The sequence below is a fragment of the Ornithorhynchus anatinus genome, chromosome 19, assembly GCF_004115215.2.
Source record: "Ornithorhynchus anatinus isolate Pmale09 chromosome 19, mOrnAna1.pri.v4, whole genome shotgun sequence".
Classification (NCBI taxonomy): domain Eukaryota; kingdom Metazoa; phylum Chordata; class Mammalia; order Monotremata; family Ornithorhynchidae; genus Ornithorhynchus; species Ornithorhynchus anatinus.
Genome location: NC_041746.1, coordinates 20,067,206 through 20,094,469, shown reverse-complemented (window position 1 = coordinate 20,094,469; position 27,264 = coordinate 20,067,206). Strand labels below are relative to the sequence as shown.

Below are 27,264 nucleotides of genomic sequence, written 5' to 3'. Positions count from 1 at the left end.
TGAAGAGGATAGAAACCAGATTTTAGAGGGTCAAAAAGGGAGTTGGAGGAGAGGAAGTAGGATCCATTCAATGATCATTCAGTGAGTAAGGGAAATGGGGTGGTTGCTGGGTGAAAAGGGTGTTTTTAATAATAGTGGAGATATAAGAATATTTGAAAGCAAAGGGGAAGGAGCCACCAGAAAGTGAAGAGTTGAAGATGGTGGTCAGAGAGGAAAGAAGAGTGGGTGCATGTGTTTCATTAGGTGTGAAGAATAGGGTTGGAGGTTCAGGTGGAAGGGGTAAATTTTGAAAGCAGGTGGTAGATCTCCTCTTGAGAGGTATCCAGAAAGGAAAAAAAGAGTTGATGTGAGGCACAAAGTACCTGGAAAGGTGAGGGGAACATTTTGGGGAGTTCATGCCTGATGTTTTCAACTTTCTGTTAATGGATTCGACCCTCTGTTAATGGATTCCACCTGAGACCTTTCAGGAAGTGAGATTAAAACCCTCAAACTATGACTGTTCAGTCCAATTAAGGATTCCAGTAAAACTGAGTGTTTTTCTAGGTCAGAATAGAGATGACCATGACTTGGGAAACTTTGATACATCAGGAACATGGTGCTTCCTCTGACTATTCCCAAAACAGGAAAAGAGCTAGCTTCAGGAGATCAAGAGGCCTGGAATAAATTTTAGCTTCCCCTCCCCATGCATGAAGACCTCAGGACTCATTGGGGATTCAATAAAGTTTACTATCTGTGGGAAAAGGACCTGGAATCAGTCCACATCAATAAGTCCATGGTATTTATTGAGCACTTTTTTGGTGTGCAAAGCACTGTATTAAGTGCTTGGGAGAGTACAGTACAACAGGCAATCTGAAAGACATGGGACAGGGACACACTCTTCCTTTGCCAACCAGCTACTAGGTTGGCAAAAACACACATCCATTAGTACATACTAACATGTATGAACCCACTTATACACACACATCCGTGAACCATAAATTTACACGAATACTCGTGCCCTTGTCCACCTGCGAACACACCTGTGCCCACACACACAGGCACCAGAATCCTTGCTCTCTCCTTCCTGACCCTTTGCTTCTCCAGACAAAGAGCCGTGCAGCCCCGTAGATGAACCCTGAGAGAGTGCCCAGGCTGGTGAATGGCAAGGAGGGGGACAGCAAGCAAGCAAGACAGAGCCAAGCAAATATAACTTACTCAGTGGTTTTCATTGATTTCAAATCCAGCAGAATTATGACAGTCACTACAGTGGGAAGCTACTGCAAACACTGGCCCAGAAAAACTGGAATTTTATTTTTAAAATCAAGTTTATCAATCATTTGCATTTATTGAGCACTTACTGTGAATAGAGCACTGTACTAAGCACTTAGGAGGGTACAGTGTAACAGAGTTGGCAGACATTGACCCAAAGAACTTACAGTCTAGAGGGATTTATTGCTGAAAAACTTAATATTGCACTTTCTCAAGGTACTGTTGTCCTGTTATTTGACTTATCGATCACTGTGATATTAATAAAGTTGGGGTATTTTATATCCTGGCTAAAATGTTTTGCTTCTGATGTCTATTTGCAAGTCTCATTTTCCATCTATGTTGCTGACAATCATTTCCATTGCACCTCTGTTTCAGTTGCTCCTTCCCAAATGCTTATCTTTGTTCTCTGCACACAATAAGCACTCAATAAATATTATTGGTAAATTGATTTATTCTAGAGCTTGGCCTTGCTGGAGGGGCCATTCAGTTCAGCAATGCAGTCTCTCACTAGCTGAGCAGCCTCAATAGCGGTGCCCCAGTGCACTGAAAAACCACCCCCACTGTGACCATAATTATGGACCACAGGCAGCTGCTGTCCATCTTGGGACAGAATCTCTCTCTGCAGTCGCAGTTCTGGCCTTCCTGGCCTCAAACCAACTCTCTCCTTTATGCCCCAGACTCTACAAAGTGAGGGTTCAAGAACACAACATCTGGCAAGAATATCTTTGCTATTTTCAGGATCTGGGTGTAGCCTCCAGTCATCTTTCTGCCGGGTTCCCCCTAGTGTTACATCATGCATTCCTGGATAGATATAGGTCAGCCCATTCCCATCTCGAATAAAATGACTTATCCAGGGGGCCTGCACTTTGAGTACTTGACCTCTAATAGGGAATACTGTTAAATCACTCATGAGTTCTCTGCTTCCAATGCCTGAACAGTTGACCACAATATCATATGTGTCACATAATTCCCACAGATTTTCTATTCGCTTGATGTGTACTTGGCCTCCATTTCCTTTCAACCTACAAAGAATGAAAGATGACAAATCATGTTAGTCAGCTTGTAACATATCTTCAAATACAATACATTCCAAGTGAAAAATAATAGGAGCACAAAAATAAGGCAGTGACCTAAAAAGAAAAGAATTTACCTAAAGGTGCTCCTGCAGATTCAAGCAAAGAAAAGTACAGAAAGATCTTTTGAACATGAAGATTTTTTGAATCTACATTATTGAAAAAAATAGAGGAATAGTTTAAAAACAACCTAAGTCCCTACACTTCCCGAAATTTTTCCACTTTATGAAACAAGGTATGACTGCACCTCAAAGAATGTATGCAGATCTGGTCTCTTCCTCTTAGAAAGGACTTATGAAATGAAGAACTACAGATGATGATCAGTGGGATGAAGCAGCTGCTATATGAAAATAGATTAGGAGTCCAGTATGCAAAATTAAAGACATATTTTTAGGTTACAAAATCATGAAGAATATGAACAGAATGTGCATAAAATTGTTGGTAACCAACTCCCTTACTAGGATCAGGGTACCCATTGAAACATGGTAAATTTAAAACCAACAAAAAGGAAAACATTTTTCCAAGCCTGTGAGTAAACATATGGAATTTGAATCACCTGAAGGTTTTCTAATCAAGAGTATCATTGTTTCAAAAAGTATTTATATAAATTAATGACTGAAAGGTTCATAATGGGTTATTAGACACAAAAAATGTACATCATGTACTGATACTTTTACTTTTATATTATTTATACATTAATCTTTACATTCAATTATTTGTTCAGCTCTTTTGTCCTGATATGTGTGCACTGCTTCCTGCTTTATATGTGGTCTTCCTCCAGTTTTCACCCTCTGCAATGATCTTTGTCTATTTTCTCTGTCAGATTGTTAGTCCCTCAAGGGAAGTGAATATGTGCTTTAATTTAACTGTACTCCCCCAAGAGCTTAGTACAGTGTCTAGCACTCAGAAGACAAGTCAATAAATGTCACTGATTGATTTATTAAGGAAAAAATTAATGATAATAAATGGTATAGCCAAAGCCTTGATGATGTCAAGTGAGGTAGTCATACCCCAGGACAATCTTTGATCCCCTATCAGAGGCAAGATACTGGGAAATATGATACTTCTCATTTTTCCAATATATATGAGGAAGCAGCATGGCATAGTGGCTAGAGCATGGCACTGGGAGTCAGAATGTCATGGGTTCTAATCTTGGCTCGACAACTTGTATGTTGTGTGCCTTGGGCAAGCCACTTCACTTCTCTGTGCCTCATTTACCTCTTCTATAAAATAGGGAATAAGACTATGAGCCTCATGAGGGACAGGGACTGTGCCCAAATTGAGTTACTTGTATCCACTCCAGCACTTAGTACAGTACCTGGCAGATAGGAAGCACTTAACGAATACCATTTAAAAAAATCTTAGATTCAAGTCCAACTTTAACTATAATCCCTGTGAATAAATATTTCACATGTGTTTTCATGAACTTTGAACAAATAAGACAAACACATTTTCAAAGCAAAGAGCTACGGAAATCATTTTCATTATGGCTTGTTAAATGTTCTATAGTGCACAAGACATTTTGAATGCCAGAGAAATCCTACAGCATATTAATCTGATACATGCTCAATTAATTACAATTTATTTCATGGGGAGCACAAAATGAGGGAAAATGGAACACTGTTCATATGCTCAGTCCTGAAGTACTGTGGGGTAGTGTAACAAGAAATTAATCTTACTTGAGCTAGGGCAAAAAGCTCATCAAAGAAGATGTTCTTATTGAAGCTACCATTAAGAATAAATTAGAATCATTATAGAATGCACCATTGGTTTTAGTTTTAAATTATCCTACATATTTAAAAAAAACACAAGAGGGTATGAGCTTAATAAATATGAGAATAAGCATAAAATGGAAAGCAGGGGTCAATATTATTTAATGAATACTAGAACTTGATTGTGTCCTTGTATAATATTCAAATGCATCAATATTTAAGAAAGTATTAAACAAGATTATCTATGTTTATTTCATCAAGGTAATGTCCTAAAATAAGGGCTTATGAACATAAGACCCTAATTTGTGCAGAAACAATGCACACTTCTTGGAAAAGGTGTCTTCTTGGGGTTTAGTTCTTTCTGTGTGCAATGATTGTTTTATAGCTATAAAGTTTTTGATTTAGGCTGTGTGAAAGAAAGGTTAGAGGAAATTTCTGTAGTTTGCTTCTGAGCACAACAAACAACTAGTGGTTGAATAGCTCATCTTTTCTCTGCTACCACTGGAATTTGTTTCTGGAGTACTGCATTGGGAATGCAATAGGACTTTCTAAAACCCCATATTTTTAAAACTGATCACAGTCTAGCAAGAATGATGGTAAATTCCTGGAGAGACCCATTCTAGACTGACAGTCCCTCATCTCAACTTAGACTGTGAAGTCAGTCAGTCAATCCTATTTATTTAGCACTTACTCTTTGCAGAACACTGTACAAAGTGCTTGGGAGAGTACAATGTAACAATAAACAGACACATTCTCTACCCACAACAAGCTTACAGTCTAGAGGGGAAGACAGACTTTAATATAAATAATTTACAGATATGCACATAAGTGCAGTTGGGCTGGGAGGAGGGGAAGAATAAAGGAAGCAAGTCAGGGCAACACAGAAAGGAATGGGAAAAGAAGAAAGGAGGGCTTAGTCAGGGAAGGCTTCTTGGAGGAAATGTGCCTTCAATAAGGGCTTTGAAGGAGGGGAAAGTAATTGTCTGTTAGATATGAGGAGGGAGGGGATTCCAGGCCAGAGGCAGGATATGGGTGAGAAATCAGTGTTGAGATAGATAAGATTAAGGTACAGTGAGAAGGTTAGAATTAGAGGATAGAATTGCATGGGCTGGGTTGTAATAAGAGAGTAGTGAGGTGAAGTAGGAGGAGGTTAAGTGAATGAGTGCTTTGAAGACAACGGTGAGAAGTTGCTGTTTGATATGGAGGTGGATGGGCAACCACTGGAGTTTCTTGAGGAGCGGGGAAACATGGCCTGAACATTTTTGTAGAAAAATGATCCTGGCAGCAGAGTGAAGAAAAGACTAGAGTAGGGAGAGACAGGAGGCAGGGAGGTCAGCAAGTAGGCTGATACAATTATCAAGGCAGGATCAGATAAATGATTGGATTAACACGATAGCAGTTTGGATGAAGAGGAAAGGGAAGATTTTAGCAATGTTGTGAAGGTCTAACCAACAGGATTTAGTGATGGATTGAATTTGTGGGTTGAATTAGAGAGAGGACTAAAGGATAATGCCAAAGTTATGGGTTTGTAAGACAGGAAGGATGGTGAAGGGAAAGTCATCTACAGTGAGGGGAAAGTCAGGGAGAGGACAGGGTTTGGGTGGGAAGATAATAAGTTCTGTTTCAGATATATTAAGTTTGAGGTGAGGGGAGGACATCCAAAAAGAGATGTCTTGAAAGAAACAGGAAATGTGAACTCGTTGTGGTCAGGGAAAGTGTCTCCCAACTCTGCTGTACTCTTTCAATAAGTTAGTACAGAGCTCTGCACACAGTAAGCTCTCAATAAATACCACTGATTGTCCAAATGTGAGCAAGGACCATATATATTCTTTCAAATAAACCTTTAAATGCCCAAGTATTCTATCTACTCTGTGGGTGGTTAATTAATATTAATGACTGGCTGCTGAAAGAGGTGGGTACAATTACTATGAAGCAGGGCATACTTCTACATATTTCAAGATGTCTGCTTATATAACGAACTGCCTGTAGTTCTAAGGAGTCAACAGAATATCATTTACTTACAATGTAGAAAATGAATTTTTCTGCTAAAGGTTAGGGATGATTGAAGGCAAACATGCCAACTTTTCTTCTCGAGCACAGCGACAAACTTGGTATGAGGTATCATGGGGTGGAGGCACTTAGGGGGCTTAGAGAAAAAGGCAGAAAAGAAGAGGGAAATAAAGATGAAGATGCAGTATGGCCTATTGGAAAGAGCCCGAACCTGGGGTCAGAGGACCTGGGTTCTAATCCCAGTTCTGCCACTAGCCAGCTGTGTGACCTGAAATAAGTCATTTCACTTCTCTCTGCCTCAGTTTCCTCCTCTGTAAAATAGGGATTCCATACCTGTTCTCTCTTACACTTTCACTTTGAGTCCTCTGTGGGATGGGCATTGGGCCCAACTTGATTACAATATAACTTTTCCAGTGCTTAGTACCATGCTTGGCATATAGTAAATCCTTTTTTTAAAAAAATGTTATTCGTTAAGCACTTATTATCGGCCAGGCACTGTACTAAGTGCTTAGGTAGATAACAGCTAATCAAATTGGATACAATCCCTGTGGAGCTCACACTCTTAATCCCCATTTAACAGATGAGGTAACTAAGGGATAGAGAAGTGAAGTGATTTGGCCAAGGTCATACAGCAGACATGAGGCAGGACTAGGATTAGAACCTAAATCCTTCTAACTCCCAGGCCCTTACTCTAACCACTAGGCAATGCTGCTTCTCAAATTCTTAAAAAGTACCACAATTGTCATTATTATTAAAGGGTCAAAAGGGGAATGGAGGTGGGGGACAAAGGGGAGTTCAAAGTGCTGGAGAAAGGGAGTTGGAGGCAGGAGAGGGAAGGAGAGATGAGGAGAAGAGGAAGGGGAAGAGAGGGAGGAAGGGTAAAAGAGAAGCCAGTAGGGGAAAGGAGGAAAGGAAAAGAGGAGGAAAAGGGGATGGAGGCAAGGGACCCACTGTTGTTGTTGTGGTGATATTTTTGCCTCACAGGGCTGGCACCCCAGGAGGGTGAACCATCCACCCACCTTACCTCTGATCCACTTGGGTGTCTAATGATGCTACTAAATTGAGTGAGGGGAAAGCACCTAGCTGGGAAGTGGCCTGGAACTGCACCTTGGTGGTCTTTAAACTGCCTCTACCCTCTACCCTCATCTCAACTCTGGGGAACCTCCCAGAATAGATCAAGAGTTAGCAGGGTGGATGGCTTACCCCATAGAGCCCTAAGAATGGGGAGAGAGCCTTTGGTTAAACCCTATTGCCCAATAAGAGCAAAGAAAATCCTATGGTAGGGACTGTGACTCGTCACTAAGTGGCAAAAGATGGAGCCATCCTCATTTTGGTTGTAGTCAATCAAAACATCAATCAAATGTACTACATGCTTATAGTGTGCAGAGCATTGGTCTAAGCTCTTGGAAGAGTACAATATAACTGTTGGTAGATACATTCCTTGCCCACATTGAGCTTTACAGTCTAGAAAGGGTCACCTGAAAAGCTTAATGGCTTGGCCCCCCATCAGATAAATCCAACATGGGAAACAATGGCAGAGAAGCAGTATTGCCTAAGGGAAAGATCACAAGCCTGGAAGTCAGAGGACCTGGATTCTAATCCCGGTGTGACCTTGGAAACATCACAACTTCTCGGTGCCTCAATTTTCTCAACTGTAGAGAATGGGGATTAAATATGTGCTCTCCTTCCTACTTGGACTGTAAGCCCCTGGGGAACTGTCAAACCTGATTAACTTGTATCTACTCCAGTGCTTAGAACACTTAGTTAAGTCCTTAATAAATAATAGTAATAATAATGGTATTTGGTAAGCACTGCTCTAAGTACTGGGGTAGATACAAGGTAATCAGGTTGTCCCACGTGGGGCTCACACTTTTAATCCCCATTTTATAGATAAGGTAACTGAGGGACAGAGAAGTTAAGTGACTTGCCCAAAGCCAAGGTCACACAGCAGACAAGTGGTGGAGCCAGGATTAGAACCCACGTCTTCTGACTCCCAAGCCCATGCTCTTTCCATTAAGCTACACTGCTTCTTGGATGCATAATAATAATCCCTCTTGCCTCCTGGAGTGCTACCTATAATTGAAGCTAATGTGCCTGAATCTGCTCATAATGGAAGTGAACTCACCGCAACTCTTTAAGTTCAGAAAAGGTTGATTAATATTTTCAACTTTACCAGCCTTACATTTCCCAAACTGAGCTAGAGGAAGATTCCATGAAAAAGCAGGAGGAAATATATATCACATTTTTTATTTATAAAAAAATTCTTAAAATTAGGCTAGAAAGTATGCTCAAGATATTTTGGACTCTATTTAGCCAAGCCCAGATGATCTCATAAATTGGAACTGTATCTTATTCAGAGAAAAGAAAATTATCCAATCACAATATATAAAAACGACAATAATCAAAGGAATCACTAGCCCAAAGGAATATAGTACATTAATCAAAATCAATAATTTCTCCAATGCATTCTCCCCCACAAAATCCAAAATAAAACAATCAATAGTATTTATTGAAAAACCTTGGGTGCAGAACACTCACTAAGACTAAAAAGACTTTCATAATTCACACTCGCTGGAGCCAAGCCATTTTGTGGACGAAATCTATACCCTTGGATATTCTGAAATTAAGAAAGAAAATATGGCCAATCAAAAATAAGATTCTCTGGAAGAGTAATGGATGGGTTTCAACTCTGTTCAATAAACCCCAGGATTCCACCAGGAATCTCTGGTGGCTTATTTAAAACAAAAACAAACAAATAATGGTATAGGCATTTAAATTGCAAGAGATATTATGCTAGGGAATGGATTACTGTGGAAGTACATTAGAAAGGTCCCGCTGCTCCAAGAAGCTTTAAAATGCTAGCTTTATAGGGAACTATTGTCTTTCTCTATGGGATTTGTAAATTACAGCCACACAACAAATTTCAGTTCAATCAGGAAGAGAAATAAAAGGTACCATTAGCTCTAGAAGATAATAGAGATTGAAAGGGAAGAAATCAGCAAAGAACCAACCTTTTCATCAGCCAAGGCAGATAGAAGAGGCTATCACACTTCAGGGTCGTGAAACCCTGACCAAATACATGCTGTGGAAATTTTGTCAGCTCAGCTTGGGTCATCTTGTGAAATCCCAAAACAATATCTGCCCAGAACGGCGTCTCTTCAGTGGGAAGACTTCTAAATATCTGCCACCTTAAAGACATTACATGTTCATGGAAGAAATTTGCTTTAATTGCATTTTGACTTTTTCAAATAATTTTTGTTATAACACTTCCCAAGAGCCTCAAGTTACAGAAAATTTAAAAAGAGTTAACTAAATTGCTTAATGCAGAATGCAAGTACTCCTCAGGCTAAATGCTACTTGCAAAAAGCCCAGAAATCTTCCTGTTCCTGCTATTTATCAGGTAACCCTTTTTCCTTTACTCACTTGGCCTTCCCAGTTTCTTCCCTGTCACCTACACTCCTCAATCCCCTCTTAGGGTCACAACTGAAGAGTTTCCAATACTCTACCAGTCTCGACTACAGGAGGAAGAGTCAAGCAGAGGCATATCCATTCCATTCGTAGCTGAGGCAGGGGCTAGCAAGTGGAAGGCAATCTGCTTTGAGTCAAAACTCATTCATTCACTTGTATTTATTTATCGAGAGTTTACTATGTGCAGAGCACTGTACTAGGTGAGTATGGGAGAGAGTCAAGGGCAGAGACTCAAGTTTTCTGTGTGGAAGGAGGCAATGGTAAACCACTTCTTTATTTTTACCAAGAAAACTCTATGGATCCACTACCAGAACAATTACAGATGGAGGTGGGGTGTTCTGGGAGAGATGTATCCATGACATCACTATGGGTTGGACATGACTCGATGGCATAAGACAGGACAAGACAGTCTTCAATAATAATGTTGGTATTTGTTAAGTGCTTTCTATGTGCAGAGCACTGTTCTAAGCACTGGGGTAGATATAGGGTGTTTCACGTGAGGTTCACAGTCTTCATCCCCATTTGACAGATGAGGTAACTGAGGCCCAGAGATGTGAAGTGACTTGCCCACAGTCACACAGCTGACAAGCGGCAGAGCCAGGATTCAAACCCATGACCTCTGACTCCCAAGCCCGGGCTCTTTCCACTGAGCCACGCTGCTTCAAAACTTGTGTTCCTGAGACTTTGGGTAGATCCAAAGTGGATCTGAACATCTGCTGCCTCCACTTTCCCTCCCCCAATTTCCTTCTTGGCCTACAAACCAGTTTCCACCCTTCGCTCCACTGAGACTACCCTTTCCATGGTCACTAATGACTTCCTATTTTGTCCTAATATTCCTCAAGCTCTAGGCTGCTTTCATTATGAGGGACCATTCTCTTCATGTGGAAATGTTAACTTCAGTTTTTCTAACCCAGTTCTCTCCCAGTTCTCCCCTGCTTCAGAACATCTCCACTTAGATGTCTTGCTGGCAAAACTCAGTATATTTAAAATTAAATCATCTTCCCCTCCATATGCTCTCCTCCACCTAACTTTCCCATCACAGCTGAAAACACCAGTATCCTTGTCTCTCAAGCCCTCAATCTTGTCTTTTTTAATTTAAGCCTTAAACAGTAACATTTCAAATTCCTCTCACCCAGATATCAAACGAATGCCAGCATCTGCAGCTTCTGATGAATTACTGATTGCCAACAGGTAGTTAAAAGTCTCTCTAAACCATTGCTTCTGTCGGGAAATTGGAATGCCTGTAATTATGGAGGAAATGAGGGAGAAACAAAGGAAAAAGTGCACACAATTAGAACAAACTAGGCATCTAAGAAGACAATCAGAAAATGGAAAAGGAAGCACTTTACTTTCCCTAAAATAAAATGTTGTGCACCACTTTGTACTAGAGTAGGTCTAATGAGGAGCAGGTGGACCTTTGCCTTTAAACTGGGACTCACTCATCTCTTCACATTGCCATAATAACAGTTCACCCATATTTCAATCCATTCTAGAATCCTATCTCCTCCAAAAAGCTTTCCCTGATTAATTTCCCAGCAACCTAAGCCATATAAACAAATCAACTAACCCATCCTTAGTATTTCTATTCATATGCTTAAACAATTATATAATTTTGACCACTCTAGTTGTTAATATTTTTATGATTGTGGAATAGAGGAAAGAGCATGGGCCTGTGTCAGGGGGTCTAATCCCAGTTCTCCCTCTTTCCTATTTGACATTGGCTAATTCATTTGACTTCTCTGAGTCTCAATTTCAGCATTTATAAAATGGGGATTTAATTATTGTTCTCCCTCACCCTTAGACTGTGAGCCCCATATGGGACAGGGATTGTGTCTGACCTGCTACCTTGTATCTACCTCAGTGCTTAGTACAGAGTTTGACACATTGAAAGCACTTAAAAATACATTATTATTACTAAAAACCATAAACCACTTATTTTGATCCTGTGGTAGCCCTGCTGTATTTGAAGTCAGGCAATTGCAAAACCAACTCCCTTTAATCATGATTGGAAACTGAAAACATTTGAAATAGGTCTCAAGTATTTACTGGGAGAGTCATCTTTGCCTTGGAGACAATAAGTAGTACATAGTTAATTTCAGAATGTAGAAAGAAACAGCTTCGGCTAAAGCCCATATTAATTGACATAGATTTAACCCCATCCCCAAATTTGGGAATTAACTCTCAAAGATATAGTGTATCATATAATACATACACCAGCACAAACTAAAAATCACTGGCACTTTTGTATTCTTTAATGTGGATTAAATTTATCAATTTATATAATAATAATGCTGGTATTTGTTAAGCGCTTACTATGTGCAGAGCACTGTTTTAAGCGCAGAGGTAGATACAGGGTAACCAAGTTGTCCCACGTGAGGCTCACAGTTAATCTCCATTTGCAGATGAGGGAATTTAGGCCCAGAGAAGTTAAGTGACTTGCCCACAGTCACACAGCTGACAAGTGGCGGAGCCAGGATTCAAACCCATGACCTCTGACTCCCAAGCTCGGACTGTTTCCACTGAGCCATGCTTTATATGACCAAATGTTTGTCATTTCATGCTATTTTAAGTTTCATTTCAAACCTTAGTGTGAGAAATGTCTTTTGGCTGGGTTTCCTGGCACCATTATCTCAGATATAAAGGATTATTCATTAAGAACATATTTGAAGCCCATGTAAAAAAAAAAAATCTTACCCCTGTGGATATTCCTGCGGTCTTCAGTAAATGGTGGAATTCCTACTGATACATTAAGCTCCCAAAGATCAGCCCACTTGCAATCCTACTGTTATTTTTTTTTTTGTAATCATTAAGACAGCTCCATCACTCACCTGGATAGGCATGAGGAATAAGCATTCCAGCTGCCACATCACTAGTGGTATCAGGGGTAAATCTATCCGCAATAACAGCAACTGAGCATTTTGGAATGGATTCTGAAATGCAGACAGCTGTGGACAGCCCAATCAAGCCTGCACCAACAACACCAATCTTTATGGTAGCCATCTGCCCTGAGAGGGTAAGAAAGGTGGATTAGTGCCAACCTTTACAGCTCTCTCTGAGCAACAGGATTTTTGTCCTGAAAAGTGATCCATTTACTTTTACAAGTCAAGATGATTTCCTAAATACCCCTTTTTGTATATTTGCTGGAGAAGAGAATAAGGTACATATTTCAGTTTCAAGACCTGGAGGAACTGGGAATTCCAAGTAGGGAGAGATAGAAGGCAAAAAGTTTCATCTTGGCAGCTGATTCAGCTGGTAAACAAGGTCAGTGGTCACCTTAGGGCAGCATATGTCAAGGCTCTGACCCTTCAAAGATGGGTCTTATCGGACCGCCTTACCAAAATAGATGCCAAGTCTTAGAGTCACCACCCCATCTCCCTCGTTTAAGTGTGGTGACTATCCTAGTTTAATTTTTTACATGGCTCTTGTGCTTCTCCACCATCAGAAACAACATCTAAAAGGTTTTACTTGACTCATCCATTCAACCACACATGCATTCATGCACAGGTCAGGAAACTGTACTGCTTGATGTCTGTCTCCCCAACTCTAGATTGTAAATTCATTGTGGGCAGGGAATGCGATGGCTTATTGCTGTATTGTACTCTCCCAGATGCTTTTTACAGTGCTCTTCACACAGTAAGCACTCAATAAACATAACTGAATGACATCTGAGAAGACAGTTCCTCATCTTCCTTGGACAGAAGGAGGGATCTTTGGGGTGTGGACTCAGCCTCCTCCCCTTCCAGCTCCATGCTGGAGGGAGGGGTTGTGGTTAAAAATGAGAAAGTTTCAGGCTTTGCTGAAGTTCTTCCCCTAAAGTTACTCCTTCCACTCCCTTGTAAGCAACTCCCTTTTTCACATCCTACATTGCTCTTCACATCTTCAAAGCCCTTCTGACATCACGTTTCCTCTAAGAAGCCTACCCTAATTAATCTCTCATCTTCCCACCTTATATCCCCCAGTTGTTGCCACTTCAGCACTACGATACCAATCTATACAAATAAGGATTCACAACCTCCATAGTACTAATGTGTAGATCTTTATGCTCTATTACTTCCCTATATCAAATTTGTTTTAGTGTCGGTCTCCCTGGTTAGATTATATGTTCCTTGAGGGCAGCAATCATGTATATTAATTCCACTGTAATAATAATAATCAGGGGATTTGTTAGGCATTTACTGTTGCCAAGCACTGTTCGAAGAGCTGGGGGAGATATAAGGTAATCAGGTTGAACACAGTCCCTGTCCCACATGGGACTCACAATCTTAACCCCATTTTACAGGTGAAGGTAACTGAGGCACAAAGAAGTTAAGTGATTTCCCCAGTGTTATAGAAGACAAATGGTGGAGCTGGCATTAGAACCCACATCCTCTGACTCCCAAGCTCGTAATCTTGCCATTAGGCCATGGCCTAGTGGCATGTACTCTCCCAAGCATGTAGTACTGTGCTCTGCATAGAGTAGATGCTTAAAATATACTATTGATTGACTGACGGATTGATTTCTCTCCCCAGACTAAGCCTGGAATGGAATCCCAGGGCAGAGAAGCAAATGCCTCCAGGCTCAATTCGGGGAAGGCAAAGGTTCAAGAAAAAGTTCTCCAACTGCAGGGCTACCCTGATGCCTTAAACCTTCCACTCTACCCAAATCAGTACCCCAAAACATAGCATCGGCCCTGACTCCAGTTTGCGTTATGCTCTTCTTTACACTGCAGTACTTCTTATCTCATGGAGTATTTACGGTTTCAATGCTTTGTAAATATTTTTATGTTGGTCTCCCTGGTTAGCTTCTTGTTGTTATGGGCTGTGTTTCCAGGTATTTTCTCAAGCACTTACCACAGTGCATTGTACTCAGTGGGTGCTCAGTAAATACCATTACTACTACTAATCAATCAGTAATATTTAATGAACACTTACTGTGAGCAGAGCACTGTTTTAAGCACTTGGGAGAGTACAATATAACAGAGTTTGTAGACGCATTCCCTGCTCACTACAAGCTTATCACACCACTGTCACGATTCTACTACTCTAAATACTAGCAGCGTGGTTCCGTGGAAAGAGCATGGGCTTGGAAGTCAGAGGTCATGGGTTCAAATCCCGGCCCTGCCACTTGTCAGCTGTGTGACTTTGGGCAAGTCACTTAACATCTCTGTGCCTCAGTTACCTTATATGTAAAATGGGCATTAAGACTGTTAGCCCCACATAGGACTACCTGATCACCTTGTATCCTCCCCAGTGCTTAGAACAGTGCTTTGCACATAGAAAGCACTTAACAAATGCAAACATTATTTATTATTATTACTATTTCTACTACTATAACTTCTTCTACTTCAACATAATGCACAAAATCTGCATTATGCAAAAGTTCCTCTCATTTGCTATGCCCAGACATACTAGAAAAGAATGTCTATCAACTCTATTGAATTGTACTAATAAAACTGTGGTATTTATTATGCATTTACCATGTGCCAAACCCTGGAGTAGACAGAATATATACATATTCTATACACTGCCTGTCTTGCACAGGGCTCACACTTTAAACAGGAGGAAGAACAGGTATTTAATTCTCACTTGTAGAAGAAGTTACTTACATAAGATAACACTCCAGGTATGTGGCATGGACAGGATTAGAATCCAGGCCCTCTGATTCTCTGACCAATGCTATTTGCATTAGGCCATGTAGCTTCCCTGTAGGGTTAATCTCTGTAGCTTGATTCTATCAAGTTTAACAGTTCATCGCTATCTACAGAGACAGACATTCACTCTTTCCAACTTCAAAGTCTTATTAGAAACACATCTCCTCCAAAAAGGCTTCCCTGACTAAGCCTTGGGGGAACATGAAAATTACACCAACACCATTTTTTATAGATCATTAGTGATTAATTTAGAAGTTATTCAGCCTTGTAACTAACAGTTCAGCTGGCCTTTGCAGATTTTCTTGTTTGGACTGTGCCCTGTTCCTTCCCCTTATGATCACTGGGATCTGTTCCATGTCTGACTTCAGCAGCCACATCTCAGGATTTTGCTCCATCTACACTTTCAGGGTATACTTCGCATCTGAGGCACCCCAAGTTTACATGACATTCCCTCCTACTCTCCAATAACTTAAAATTACCCTTAAGCTTCAGCTGGAGGCAGTTGGAATTTGTCTAGCCCAGAATTCTAGAATTGTGTCAAAGGACTTTGTATTTTGGCTTGATAGAGAGGTTGTAAAGGAGGACTTGGATACCCCGAGCACATTGCATATAAAATATTTCATTTTATATAAATCTTTCTAAATAAAAACTTAATGTGAGTTAACATATTTTGTAGCAAAGTGATAAAAATTCTAGTAGAGACACTGTAATGCTAAGCAAAATGAACCATAAAATATTTTTACAGTTGAAACAATATCCCTTTCCCAAAGTATGTGGCCTTAACGTTTACTCAGCCCTTCTGAAGTTGTGGTAGGCTCTGACTATCACATTCATGCATTCATTCAGTAGTATTTATTTAGCTCTTACTATGTGCAGAGCACTGAACTAAGCGCTTGGAATGTACAATTTGACAACAGATAGAGACAATCCCAGCCCAATAAAGGGCTCACAGTTTAAATGGGGGAGACAGATAGCAAAGTAAAACAGAACAAAACAACATCATCAAGATAAATAGAATCAAGGCAATATATACATCATTAACAAAATAAATAGGGTAATAAATAATATATACAAAAAAGCACAGTGCTGAGGGGAGGGGAAGGGGGAGAGCAGAGGGCCGGTGGGGGGAAGGGGAGGGGAGGAGGAGTAGAGGGAAAGGGGCAGTCTGGGAAGGCCTCCTGGAGGAGTTGGGCTCTCAGTAGGGCTTTGAAGAGGGGAAGAGAGTTAGTCTAGTGGATGTGAGGAGGGAGGGCATTCCAGGACAGCAGTAGGACGTGGGCCAGGGGTCGATGGCGGGACAAGCGGGAATGGGGGACCATGGGGAGGTGAGTGGTACAGGAGCGGAGTGTATGGGGTGGGCAGTAGAAAGAGAGAAGGGAGGTGAGGTAGGAGGGGGCAAGGTGATGGAGAGCTTTGAAGCCAAGAGTGAGGAGTTTTTGTTTCATGTGAAGGTTGATAGGCAATGACTGGAGGTTTTTGAGGAGGGAGGTGACATGCCCAGAGTGTTTCTGTAGAAAGATGATCCGGGCAGCAGAATGAAGAGTAGACTGGAGTGGGGAGAGACAGGAGGAAGGGAGATCAGAGAGGAGGCTGACACAATAATCCAGTCAGGATATTATGAGAGCTTGTACCAGCACCATAGCAGTTTGGATGGAGAGGAAAGGGCAGATCTTGGCAATATTGTGAAGGTGGTGTTGGTAACGGATTGTATGTGTAGGGTGAATGAGAGAGCAAAGTCAAGGATGATACCAAGGTTGCGGGCCTGTAAGACAGGAAGGATGGTAGTACCATCCACAGTGACGGGAAAGTCAAGGAGAGGACAAGGTTTGGGAGGGAAGATAAGGAGCTCAGTTTTTCACTAGACTACATACTCTCCCAAGTGTTTCGTACAGTGCTCTACACTAAATAAGTGCTCAATAAATAACACTGATTGTCAAAAAAGCCTGAAAAACTGAGTTATTAACTAAGGCAGAGTGCAGATACTTTTTAACAGTATTGTTTGATTATTTTTACTAATCAATTAAGCCATCAATAGTATTTATTGAGCACTTACTTCCCAAGCCCTTGGGAGAGCAAAATTCTCTCCTTCCCTATATGCGTACATATGAATGCTACTATTCATATATAGTAATATATAGGGAAGGAGAGGGATTTTTATTTATCCTATTTATCTACATCTTTTACAGGAAAGTGACTAAACAAAACTGTGATTACTAGAGCAACTACATTTCCCCCTATTCTGTTAAGAAAACATAATAAACACCAATCATAAGTGATCCAAGGACAGCAACCAGCTGGAGGGTGTAAGAGGGGGTTGTGAGAGGAGGAGGGAAAAGAGGGCCCAGGGAAAGGGTTGGAAAGAGCATTATCAATCAATCCATCAATGGTATTTATTGAAGTTTGCTGTGTATTGTACTAAGCACTTGGGAGAGAACAATACAACAAAGTTGGTAGACACAATCCCTGCCCTCAAGAAGTTTACAGACAAGAGTGGGACGTAGACCTGATGATAATAATAATAAATGATAACAATAATAGTAATGATATGTTACGACCTTACTAAGAAGCAGCATGGCCTAGTGGATAGAGCATGGGCCTGGGAGTCAGAAGGACCTGGATTCTAATCCTGGCTTTGCCACTTGTCTGTTGTGTGACCTTGGACAAGTCACTTCACTTTTTCATGCCTCAGTTATTTTATCTGTAAAATGGGATTAAGATTGGGAGGTCCATGTGGGACAGGGACTGTGTCCCACCCGATTTGCTTGCATCCACCCCAGTTTTGGCAAATAGTGCCTGGCACATAGTAAGAGTTTAACAAAAACAAATAACATCAATTACCGTGTGCCAAGTGCTGTACTAAGTGCTGGGGTAGATATAAAATAATCTGGTCCCACATGAATCCCCATTTTGCAGATGAGGGAACTGAGACACAGAGAGGTTAAGTGACTTGCCCAGGGTCACCCAGCAGGTGGAGGCAGAGCCGGGATTAGAGCACAGGTTCTCTGACTCCCAGGCCTGTGCTCTTTCCATAAGGCCATGCTGATTCCCAACTAAGCCACGCTGCTTCTCTACTAAGCCCAGTGCTTCCCTACTAGGCCATGCTGTTTCCCTGTAGAATTATCCCTGTAGCTTGATTCTTGCAGGCTTAACAGTCCATCTCTCTCTTTCTATAGACAAATATTCACTCTCCCCACCTTCAAAGATTTATTAAAAACACATCTCTTCCAAGAGGCCTTCCCCAAATAAGTCCTCATTTCCTCTTTCACTCCCTTCTGCATCACCCTTGCACTAGGATTTACACCATTTATCCACTCTTCCCTCAGCACCATAGCACTTATATGCATCTCAATAATTTATTTAAATTAATGTCTGTCTCCCACTCTAGACTGAAAGCTCACTCTGGGCAGAGAACATGTCTACCAACTCTGTTATGTTATACTCTCTTCCCACTTCGGTACCTACTTCACTCTGCTGCCTGGATAATTTTTCTACAAAACCATTTAGTTCATGTTTCCCCACTCAAGAACCTCCAGTGGTTGTCCATCCACTATCACTTCAAACTGAAACTCTTTATCATATGCTTTAAAGCATATAATCACCTTGTTCCCTCCTACCTGGTTTTATCTTATGCTGTTGAGTTGTTTCTGACCCGGCGCGACCCCATGGACACATCTCTCACCTCTCACCTTATTAAAACCATCGCCCCTGCCCTCCTCCCTTCCTTAACTTCTATTTTTAACCACTCAATCTCCAAGGGCTCCTTCCCTGCTGACTTCAAACATGCCCACGTCTCCCCCATCCTAAAAAAACCCGCTCTTGACCCCACTTCCCCCTCCAGTTATCGCCCTATCTCCCTACTACCCTTCCTTTCCAAAATCCTAGAACGAGTCGTCTACAATCGATGCTTAGAATTCCTTAACTCCCATTCTCTCCTGGACCCCCTCCAATCTGGCTTCCGTCCCCTCCACTCTACCGAGACTGCTCTCTCTAAGGTCACCCATGACCTCCTTCTTGCCAAATCCAATGGCTCCTACTCCATTCTAATCCTCCTTGACCTCTCTGCTGCCTTTGACACTGTCGACCATCCCCTCCTCCTCCATACCTTATCTCACCTTGGCTTCACGGACTCCGTCCTCTCCTGGTTCTCCTCTTACCTCTCTGGCCGGTCATTCTCGGTCTCCTACGCTGGAGCCTCCTCCCCCTCCCATCCTTTAACTGTTGGAGTTCCTCAAGGGTCAGTTCTTGGCCCTCTTCTGTTCTCCATTTACACTCACTGCCTCGGTGAACTCATTCGCTCTCATGGCTTTGACTACCATCTCTACACAGATGACACGCAGATCTACATCTCCGCCCCTGTCCTCTCCCCCTCCCTTCAGGCTCGCATCTCCTCCTGCCTCCAGGACGTCTCCACCTGGATGTCAGCCCGCCACCTAAAACTCAACATGAGCAAGACTGAGCTCCTCATCTTCCCTCCCAAACCCGGTCCGCTCCCAGACTTCTCTATCACCGTGGATGGCACGACCATCCTTCCCGTCTCTCGGGCCCGCAATCTCGGTGTCATCCTTGACTCGTCTCTCTCGTTCACCCCACACATCCTATCCGTTACCGAGACCTGCCGGTTTCACCTCTACAATATCGCCAAGATCCGCCCTTTCCTCTCCACCCAAACGGCTACCTTACTGCTACGGGCTCTCGTTAAATCCCGGCTAGACTACTGTGTCAGCCTTCTCTCTGACCTCCCTTCCTCCTCTCTCGCCCAGCTCCAGTCTATTCTTCACTCCGCTGCCCGGCTCATCTTCCTGCAGAAACGATCTGGGCATGTCACTCCCCTTCTTAAACAACTCCAGTGGTTGCCTATCAACCTCTGCTCCAAACAAAAACTCCTCACTCTAGGCTTCAAGGCTCTACATCACCTTGCCCCTTCCTACCTCTCCTCCCTTCTCTCTTTCTACCACCCACCCCTCACGCTCCGCTCCTCTGCCGCCCACCTCCTCACCGTCCTTCGGTCTCGCCTATCCCGCCGTCGACCCCTGGGCCACTTCCTCCCGCGGTCCTGGAACGCCCTTCCTCCTCACCTCCGCCAAACTGATTCTCTTCCCCTCTTCAAAACCCTACTTAAAACTCACCTCCTCCAAGAGGCCTTCACAGACTGAGCTCCTCTTCTCCCTCTACTCCCTCTGCCACCCCCCCTTTAGCTCTCCGCAGCTAAACCCTCTTTTTCCCCTTTTCCCTCTGCTCCTCCACCTCTCCCTTCCCATCCCCACAGCACTGTACTCGTCCGCTCAACTGTATATATTTCCATTACCCTATTTATTTTGTTAATGAATTGTACATCGCCTTGATTCTATTTAGTTGCCATTGTTTTTAAGAGATGTTCTTCCCCTTGACTCTATTTATTGCCATTGTTCTTGTCTGTCCGTCTCCCCCTATTAGACTGTAAGCCCGTCAAACGGCAGGGACTGTCTCTATCTGTTGCCGACTTGTTCATCCCAAGTCCTTAGTACAGTGCTCTGCACATAGTAAGCGCTCAGTTAAATACTATTGAATGAATGAATGAATGAATCTCTCCCAGAATGGTCCACCTCCACCTGCGATCATTTTGGGAGTGTATCCATAGAGTTTTCTTGGTAAAAGTACGGAAGTGATTTGTCATTATTTTCTTCCACACAATACACTTGAGTCTCAGCCCTCAACCCTTTGTCATGACTCTGCTGCCCAGCCCAGGTGAGTTTTGACTTGCAGTGCTGGTTTTCCTCTCACTAGCCACTGCCCAAGCTAGGAATGGAATGGGTATGCCTTTGCTTGATTCTTCCTCCTGTAGCGAATACTGGTAGAGTACTGGAAACTCTCCTGGGGTAATCCTGAACGGGCCCCTCCTACCTTACCTCCCTGATTTCCTACTACAGTCCAGCCCACTTACTTGGCTCCTCTAATGTCAACCTACTCACTTTACCTGGATCTCCTCTTTCTCACTGCTGGCCTCTAGCTTATGTCCTGCTCCTGGCCTGTAAACCCCTCCCTCAAAATCTGACACATGATCACTCTTCCCACCTTCATAGTCTTATTAAAAGTGCATTTTCTCCAAGAGGCCTTCCCTGACTAAACCCCCATTTCCTTTACTCCTACTCCTTTATGTGTCAACCTTGCATTTGGATTTATACTCTCAGCCCCACAGCACTTATTTACATATCTATAACTTAATTCATTTATATTAATGTTTGTCTCCCCCTCTAGACTGTAAACTCATTGTGAGTAGGAAATGTGTTTACCAACCCTGTTTTTATCATATTTTCCCAACTGCTCAGTACAGTGCTCTGTTCAAGCACTCAATAAAATATGATTGATTGCTATAAAAACAATTTGTCACCATCTGGGGTGTACCCAGCAAGATCAGGGATTGGCTGGAAGATGGTTCCCAGGAGGCAATTGCTGGAACTATACTCCTTTCCATGTCTGAAAGTTGAATGACTTTCAGTGAAGGATACCAGGCTCTCTGGGATATGTGATACTGGCCACCCCTGATGGAGTTGGACAGACTATATTCCACTAATTCTGGAGAACCAAAATTAGTCCCCTGCAACTTCCTTGTACCCTCCTTGCTAAATATGCATGCCCAATGGCAGAGCCCGAAATAACCACAGAAATACCTACAGAAATATTCAAACTGTGAGCCCCTTGCAGGACAGTTCCAAACTGAGAAGCTTCTATCTCCCCAGCATTTTGTGTAGTGCTTGGCGTATAAAACAAATACCACTAATATTGGTATTTTTATGTACTCTACCAAGGGCAGAAGCAACCTAGCAATGATAGAAAACATGAAATCAAATGGATGCAGCTTCTGCAGTCTTTAATACTAGTTAGGATGAAATCTTTGCATGAGGATGAGATTATAGAGTCAGACAATAATAATTGGCCAGAGAGCCAGGATTTCAGCCCAGGATTTCAACTCAGCCAACAGCAGTAGCCACAGTGGCCACTCCCTGACATCTTCTCCTTTCCCCAGGGATGCTCTGGGCTACTCTGTGGATATTTCTGTATATGTGAGTGAATCTCAGACTATTTTTGGGACTCTGTGTGTCATCTGGTTTTATACAGGATAGACATTTAATGACATTTATTAAGCACTCACTATGGATCAGGCACTTTACTAAGCATGGGGTTGGTACAAACTCACCAGATTGGACACAGTCCATGTCCCTCCCACATGAGGATCACAGTCTTCATCCCCATTTTACAGATGAGGTAATTGAAACACAGAAAAGTTAAATGACTTGCCCAAAGACACACAGCAGGTAAGTGACGACTAGGATTAGAATCCAGGTCCTCTGACTCCCAGGCCCATGCTCTTTCCACTAAGCCATGTTATTTTGTCCAGTTCTTTATTTTCAGGCCACAGCCCTCTGCCATGGCTCCTACCCCAAGTGGCACAGCCTAAATGTTGTACCAGATTTCACATTGAACTGGGAGGGAAATGCAAAGACAACGGAGCCCACTGAAGGTTCCGGGGCCCTCCAGAAGAATGTTCTAGAATTATACAAATTCTGCCCACTTATAGAAAAATGACACCTGTGACATTAGTAAATTACTCTGCTCCAAGCCACGCTGCTAGAGAAGCAGCGTGGTTCAGTGGAAAGGGCATGGGCTTGGGAGTCAGAGGTCATGGGTTCAAATCCCAGTTCAGCCGCTTGCCAGCTATGTGACTTTGGGCAAGTCACTTAACTTCTCTGTGCCTCAGTTACCTCATCTGTAAAATGGCGGTGAAGACTGTGAGCCCCACGTGGGACAACCTGATCACCTTGTATCCTCCCCAGCGCTTAGAACAGTGCACATAGTAAGCACTTAACAAATGCCATAATGAATTAATTATTTAATTAATAGAGTAATGGGTGGGATGCCAAATACATTTCCTTGTCTGCTAGATGTCAGAGGCCACTGAAACTTTTCAGTATAAGTATATGGGGGAAGGTGAAAGAGCAGAAGCAGGATGAAAGAGTGAGATGGAAAAGAAAGGAGGGGAAGGAAGACAGAGGAGAGGGGAGCTTATCTCCACCCATGTCTTCAACTATCATTTCTACGCAGATGCTTAGAACAGTGCTTGGCAGATAGTAAGTGCTTAACAAATACCATCATTATTATTATAATTTCCAAATGTAGATCTCCAACCTCAACTTCTCCCCTCTCTGCAATCTCACACTTCCGCCTTCTTTTAGAAAACCTTTACTGGAATGAACTGCTATCTCCTCAAACTTAATATGTTCAAAACTAAACTTCTCATCTTCCTTCCAAAAATCTCTCTGCCCCACGACTTCTCCATCTCAGTTGACAACAGCACTAACCTCCCTGTCTCGCAAGCCTGCAAGTGTGGCATTATCCTTGACTAATCTATCTCCTTCAACCCACATAGTCAGTAACCAAATTCTGTCAATTCTATCTCTACAGTATCTCCGGATTCACTCCTTCGAAACTATCACATGGTTTCAAGCATTTATCATATCCTGTCTCACATATTGCAACAGCCTCGTTGCTGACCAACCTGGTTCCAGCCCTTTTCCTCTCCATTCCAAACTTCATTCTGCTTCCTGGATCACTTTTCCCAAAAATTGTTCTGCGCTCATCTCCCCATTCCTGTAGTGCCTCAAATTCATTCATTCACTCATTCATTCAATTGTATTTATTGAGTGCTTACTGTGTGCACAGCACCATACTAAGAGCTTGCAAGAGTACAGTACACCAATAATAGACACATTCCCTGCCCACATGTAGCTTACAGTCTAGAAGCTGGGGGGCAGATATTAATTTTAATAAATAAATTACAGATATGTACATAAATGCTGTGGGACTGGAAGGGAGGAAGAACAAAGGGAGTAAGTCAGGGTGACGCAAAAGGGGGTGGGAGAATAAGAAAGAAAGGCTTAGTCAGGAAAGGCCTCTTGGAGGAGATGTGCCTTCAATAATGTTTTGAAGGGAGGCAGAGGTTGCCCATCCTTCTCCATATCAAATAGAAACTCATCACTGGATTCAAGGCAATCAATCAGTTCCCTTACCATTACTTTAGCTGTCTCTTCTATTCTCTGTCTCTTTCTGTCACCTGACACCTTATTTAAGCTTTCCTCCTTCCTGAAATTCCCTCTCCCTTCACGTCTGACAGATTGGCATTCTCCCCATCTTCAAATCCCTACTAAATCATATCTCCTTCAGAAAGCCATCCCTGACTAAGCTCTCATTTCCTCACCCTATTACCCCTCCTCTACTAACACCTGTAATGTAATTTAATATGTCTCCTCCATTAGAATATAAACTGCTTGAGGGCAGGACGCGTGCATACCACCTTTCCTGTATGCTCCCAAGCACTTGTTACACTGCTCTCCACAGGGTAAGTGCTCAGTAAATGCCATAAATGGATTGAGAGAGAATGGGGGAGGAAGAAACAGGGAGAAGAAAGAGGAGGTAGATTGGCAACTGACGGAGTTCATGAATTTGGGGAAAGGATATGATATGATGTCTCATAGGTGATATGCCAGGTAAGCTGCATAATTGAGTCAGGTGAAATTTTTATGGTATTTGTTAAGTGCTTACTATGTGTCATGCACTATTCTAAGCATTGGGGTAGATACAAGTTAACCAGGTTGGACATAATCCCTATCCCACAAGGAGCTCACAGTCTAAACATGAGGGAGAACAGGGGAGAAAACAGCAGGAAAGTAGCAGAGCTGGGATTAGAATCCAGGTCCTCTGCCTCTCAGACCCACACTCTTTCCATTAGACAACACTGCTTGGGGAAGGTTACATTTTATCTGAACAAGTAACTATAGTAAGTAGCCTTCTATAGGATAAAGACATCTTTGCCATATGAGCTATAGTGCTTATTTATTCATTCATTCAATCATATTTACTGAGCACTTACTGTGTGCAGAGCACTGTACTAAGCACTTGGAAAGTACAATTCAACAGTAAAGAGAGACAATCCCTGCTCACACTGGGCTTATAGTCTAGAAGGGGGGAGAAAGACACCAAAACAAGTGAACAGGCAACATACACTATGATTCACCTGATATACCTTCTTCATAAATGTAGTTGTGACATGAATGACTGTACTGTGGGATATGGTTTTCCATAATTTTACATTAACTTTATGAGGTTCTGTTTCTTCACCCCTGTGCCCCAAACCTAGCTCCCTACTCCATCTCTTTGCCCTTCTGCTATATTCCATTATTTTTAAAAACACTGCTCAGTGCAACAGCTATTACAACTTGTGCAGCTCACTTTACAGGGGCAAATACCATGCAACTCACAATGCAATGGTAGTGTTTCCTCTTCATTGTGAGAAAGCAAACATGAAAGGAAAGCGGAGACAATCTCAATGAAGATAAGCAAACAATGCTTTTGATTCTGACATGAAAGCCTTGGGGAACAGAGAGGTTGTCACAGACCTGGGAGTTTGGACTGTTCTCCCAAAATGAAACCAGATCTCCAGATAAGGAAATGTTCTGAACTTTGCTCCCTGCTACCTACCTCTCTGCCTTTCCGGCTGTGAGTTGGTCCACATGCGGGCGCATGTGGCCCACATCCTACCTTTGACCTGGAACGCCCTCCCTCCTCAAATCTGCCAATCACTCTCCCCCCATTCAAAGCCCTCCTGAATGTGCACCTCCTCCAAGAGGCCTTCCCAGACTAAGCCCCCTTTTCCTCAGCTCCCCCTCCCTTCTACATCACCTCAACTCACTCCTTTTGTTCTCCCCCCGTCCCACAGCACTTACGTATATATCTATAATTCCATTTATTTATATTGATGCCTGTTTACTTGTGTCGATGCCTGTCTCCCCCCTCTAAACTGTAAGCCCACTGTGGGCAGGGATCGGTCTCTTTTTATTGCTGTATTGCATTTTCCAAGTGCTTAGTATAGTACTCTGCACACAGTAAGTGCTCCATAAATACGACTGAATGAATGAATAAACTGTAGTGCCACAACAAAATCACAGCACTTGGTGGCAGGAGCAATGGTAATAGCAGCATGGCTTAGTAGAAAGACCACAGGCAGGGGAGTCAGAGATCATGGGTTCAAATCCTGACTCCATCGCTTGTCAGCTGTGTGACTTTGGGCAAGTCATTTAACTTCTCTGTGCCTCACCTATCTCACCTGGAAAATGGAGATTGACTGTGAGCCCCACATGGGACAACCTGATCACCTTGTATCCTCCCCGGAGCTTAGAACAGTGCTTTCCACATAGGAAGTGCTTAACAAATGCCATTATCATTAATAGGACCCTTGCCACTGAATTTAAAATCCAGACATAAAAAAGTGTCTGCTTCCAAATCAATATCAGGTAAGAAACAGGCCAATATAAAATAAAATAAATGGTCACTCTAAGAGGAGAAGGAAAGAAGAAAGGGGAACAAAGACCCCAGAGGAGAAGAGTTGGGGTGGGGGACAGGAGAATGGGAGAAGCAAGAAATAGGGAAGGTCTCAGGGGTAGAAGCATAAGGAGTTTCTGCAAGAGTGTGGTGAGGGCACTTGGGGGAAAGGGAGTAAGGGAGAAATTCATATCCTAGACAAAGGCAATTTATGGATTTCTCCTATGATCCTTCCCTCCAGCCCCACAGCACTTATGCATATAGCCATCTATAGCTTATTTTAATGTCTGTCTCACCCTCTAATCTCTAAGATCCTTGTGTGCAGGGATCATCTATACCTACACTTTTGTACTGTACTCTCCTGGGCACTTAGTATAGCATTCTGCATACGGTAAGCTAGGGCAAGGACTTTCTGCCAAAACTACATTAAAAAGAAGCCCAAAGTGAGGGAATGCCCATTCCAAGAATGCTGAGAATAATGAATCCAAACCAAATAATCACTTTTAAGCAAGTCAAAAACCTCCTCTAAGGCCACTGTTTAAGGAAATGACATTTAGTCAGTAAAGAAAACTACACTGTGAAGAATACCTTTAAAAAGGAGGGAGGACCAGAATGGCAGGCTGATACAGTGTTCCAGAGAGTGTTCCAGTAAACTCAGAGCATTGGAGGAGAAATACAAAACGAATGATACCTTTACAAAGAAGGGAAGAGCAGAAGGGCAGAACGGCAAGCTGACACAAAGTCCCAGAGAGTGTCCTGGTGAACTCAGAG

General features: G+C 42.5%; 1 protein-coding gene across 5 annotated transcripts; it reads right to left on the bottom strand.

Moving 5' to 3' along the window:
- Nucleotides 1-705: 705 nt before the first annotated feature.
- DDO (D-aspartate oxidase) lies at nucleotides 706-27,264 on the bottom strand. Of its 5 annotated transcripts, XM_029046891.1 has the most exons (6): nucleotides 27,185-27,259; nucleotides 12,340-12,516; nucleotides 10,644-10,752; nucleotides 9,055-9,231; nucleotides 8,582-8,660; nucleotides 2,191-2,270 (listed from the first exon to the last, which is right to left on the bottom strand). In XM_029046891.1, exons 2-5 carry the CDS (start codon nucleotides 12,509-12,511, stop codon nucleotides 8,606-8,608), a joined length of 513 nt encoding a protein of 170 aa, XP_028902724.1. In that variant the 5' UTR covers nucleotides 12,512-12,516; nucleotides 27,185-27,259; the 3' UTR covers nucleotides 2,191-2,270; nucleotides 8,582-8,605. The 5 variants fall into 5 exon arrangements, with proteins under 5 accessions (XP_028902725.1, XP_028902723.1, XP_028902727.1 ...); XM_029046892.2 differs by lacking the exon at nucleotides 8,582-8,660 and having other exon boundaries at nucleotides 706-2,270; nucleotides 27,185-27,260; XM_029046890.2 differs by lacking the exons at nucleotides 8,582-8,660; nucleotides 27,185-27,259 and adding an exon at nucleotides 27,082-27,165 and having other exon boundaries at nucleotides 706-2,270.

Excerpts from the sequence above, each read along its gene's own strand:
- DDO (XM_029046892.2), bottom strand. The coding sequence starts at position 12,511 with ATGGCTACCATAAAGATTGGTGTTGTTGGTGCAGGCTTGATTGGGCTG. Across the intron at positions 9,232-10,643 it reads GGCATTCGTTTGATATCTGG|GTGGCAGATATTTAGAAGTC; the intron begins GTGAGAGGAATT and ends AATGTCTTTAAG. Across the intron at positions 2,271-9,054 it reads CTGCCTTGGCTGATGAAAAG|GTTGAAAGGAAATGGAGGCC; the intron begins GTTGGTTCTTTG and ends CATTCTTTGTAG.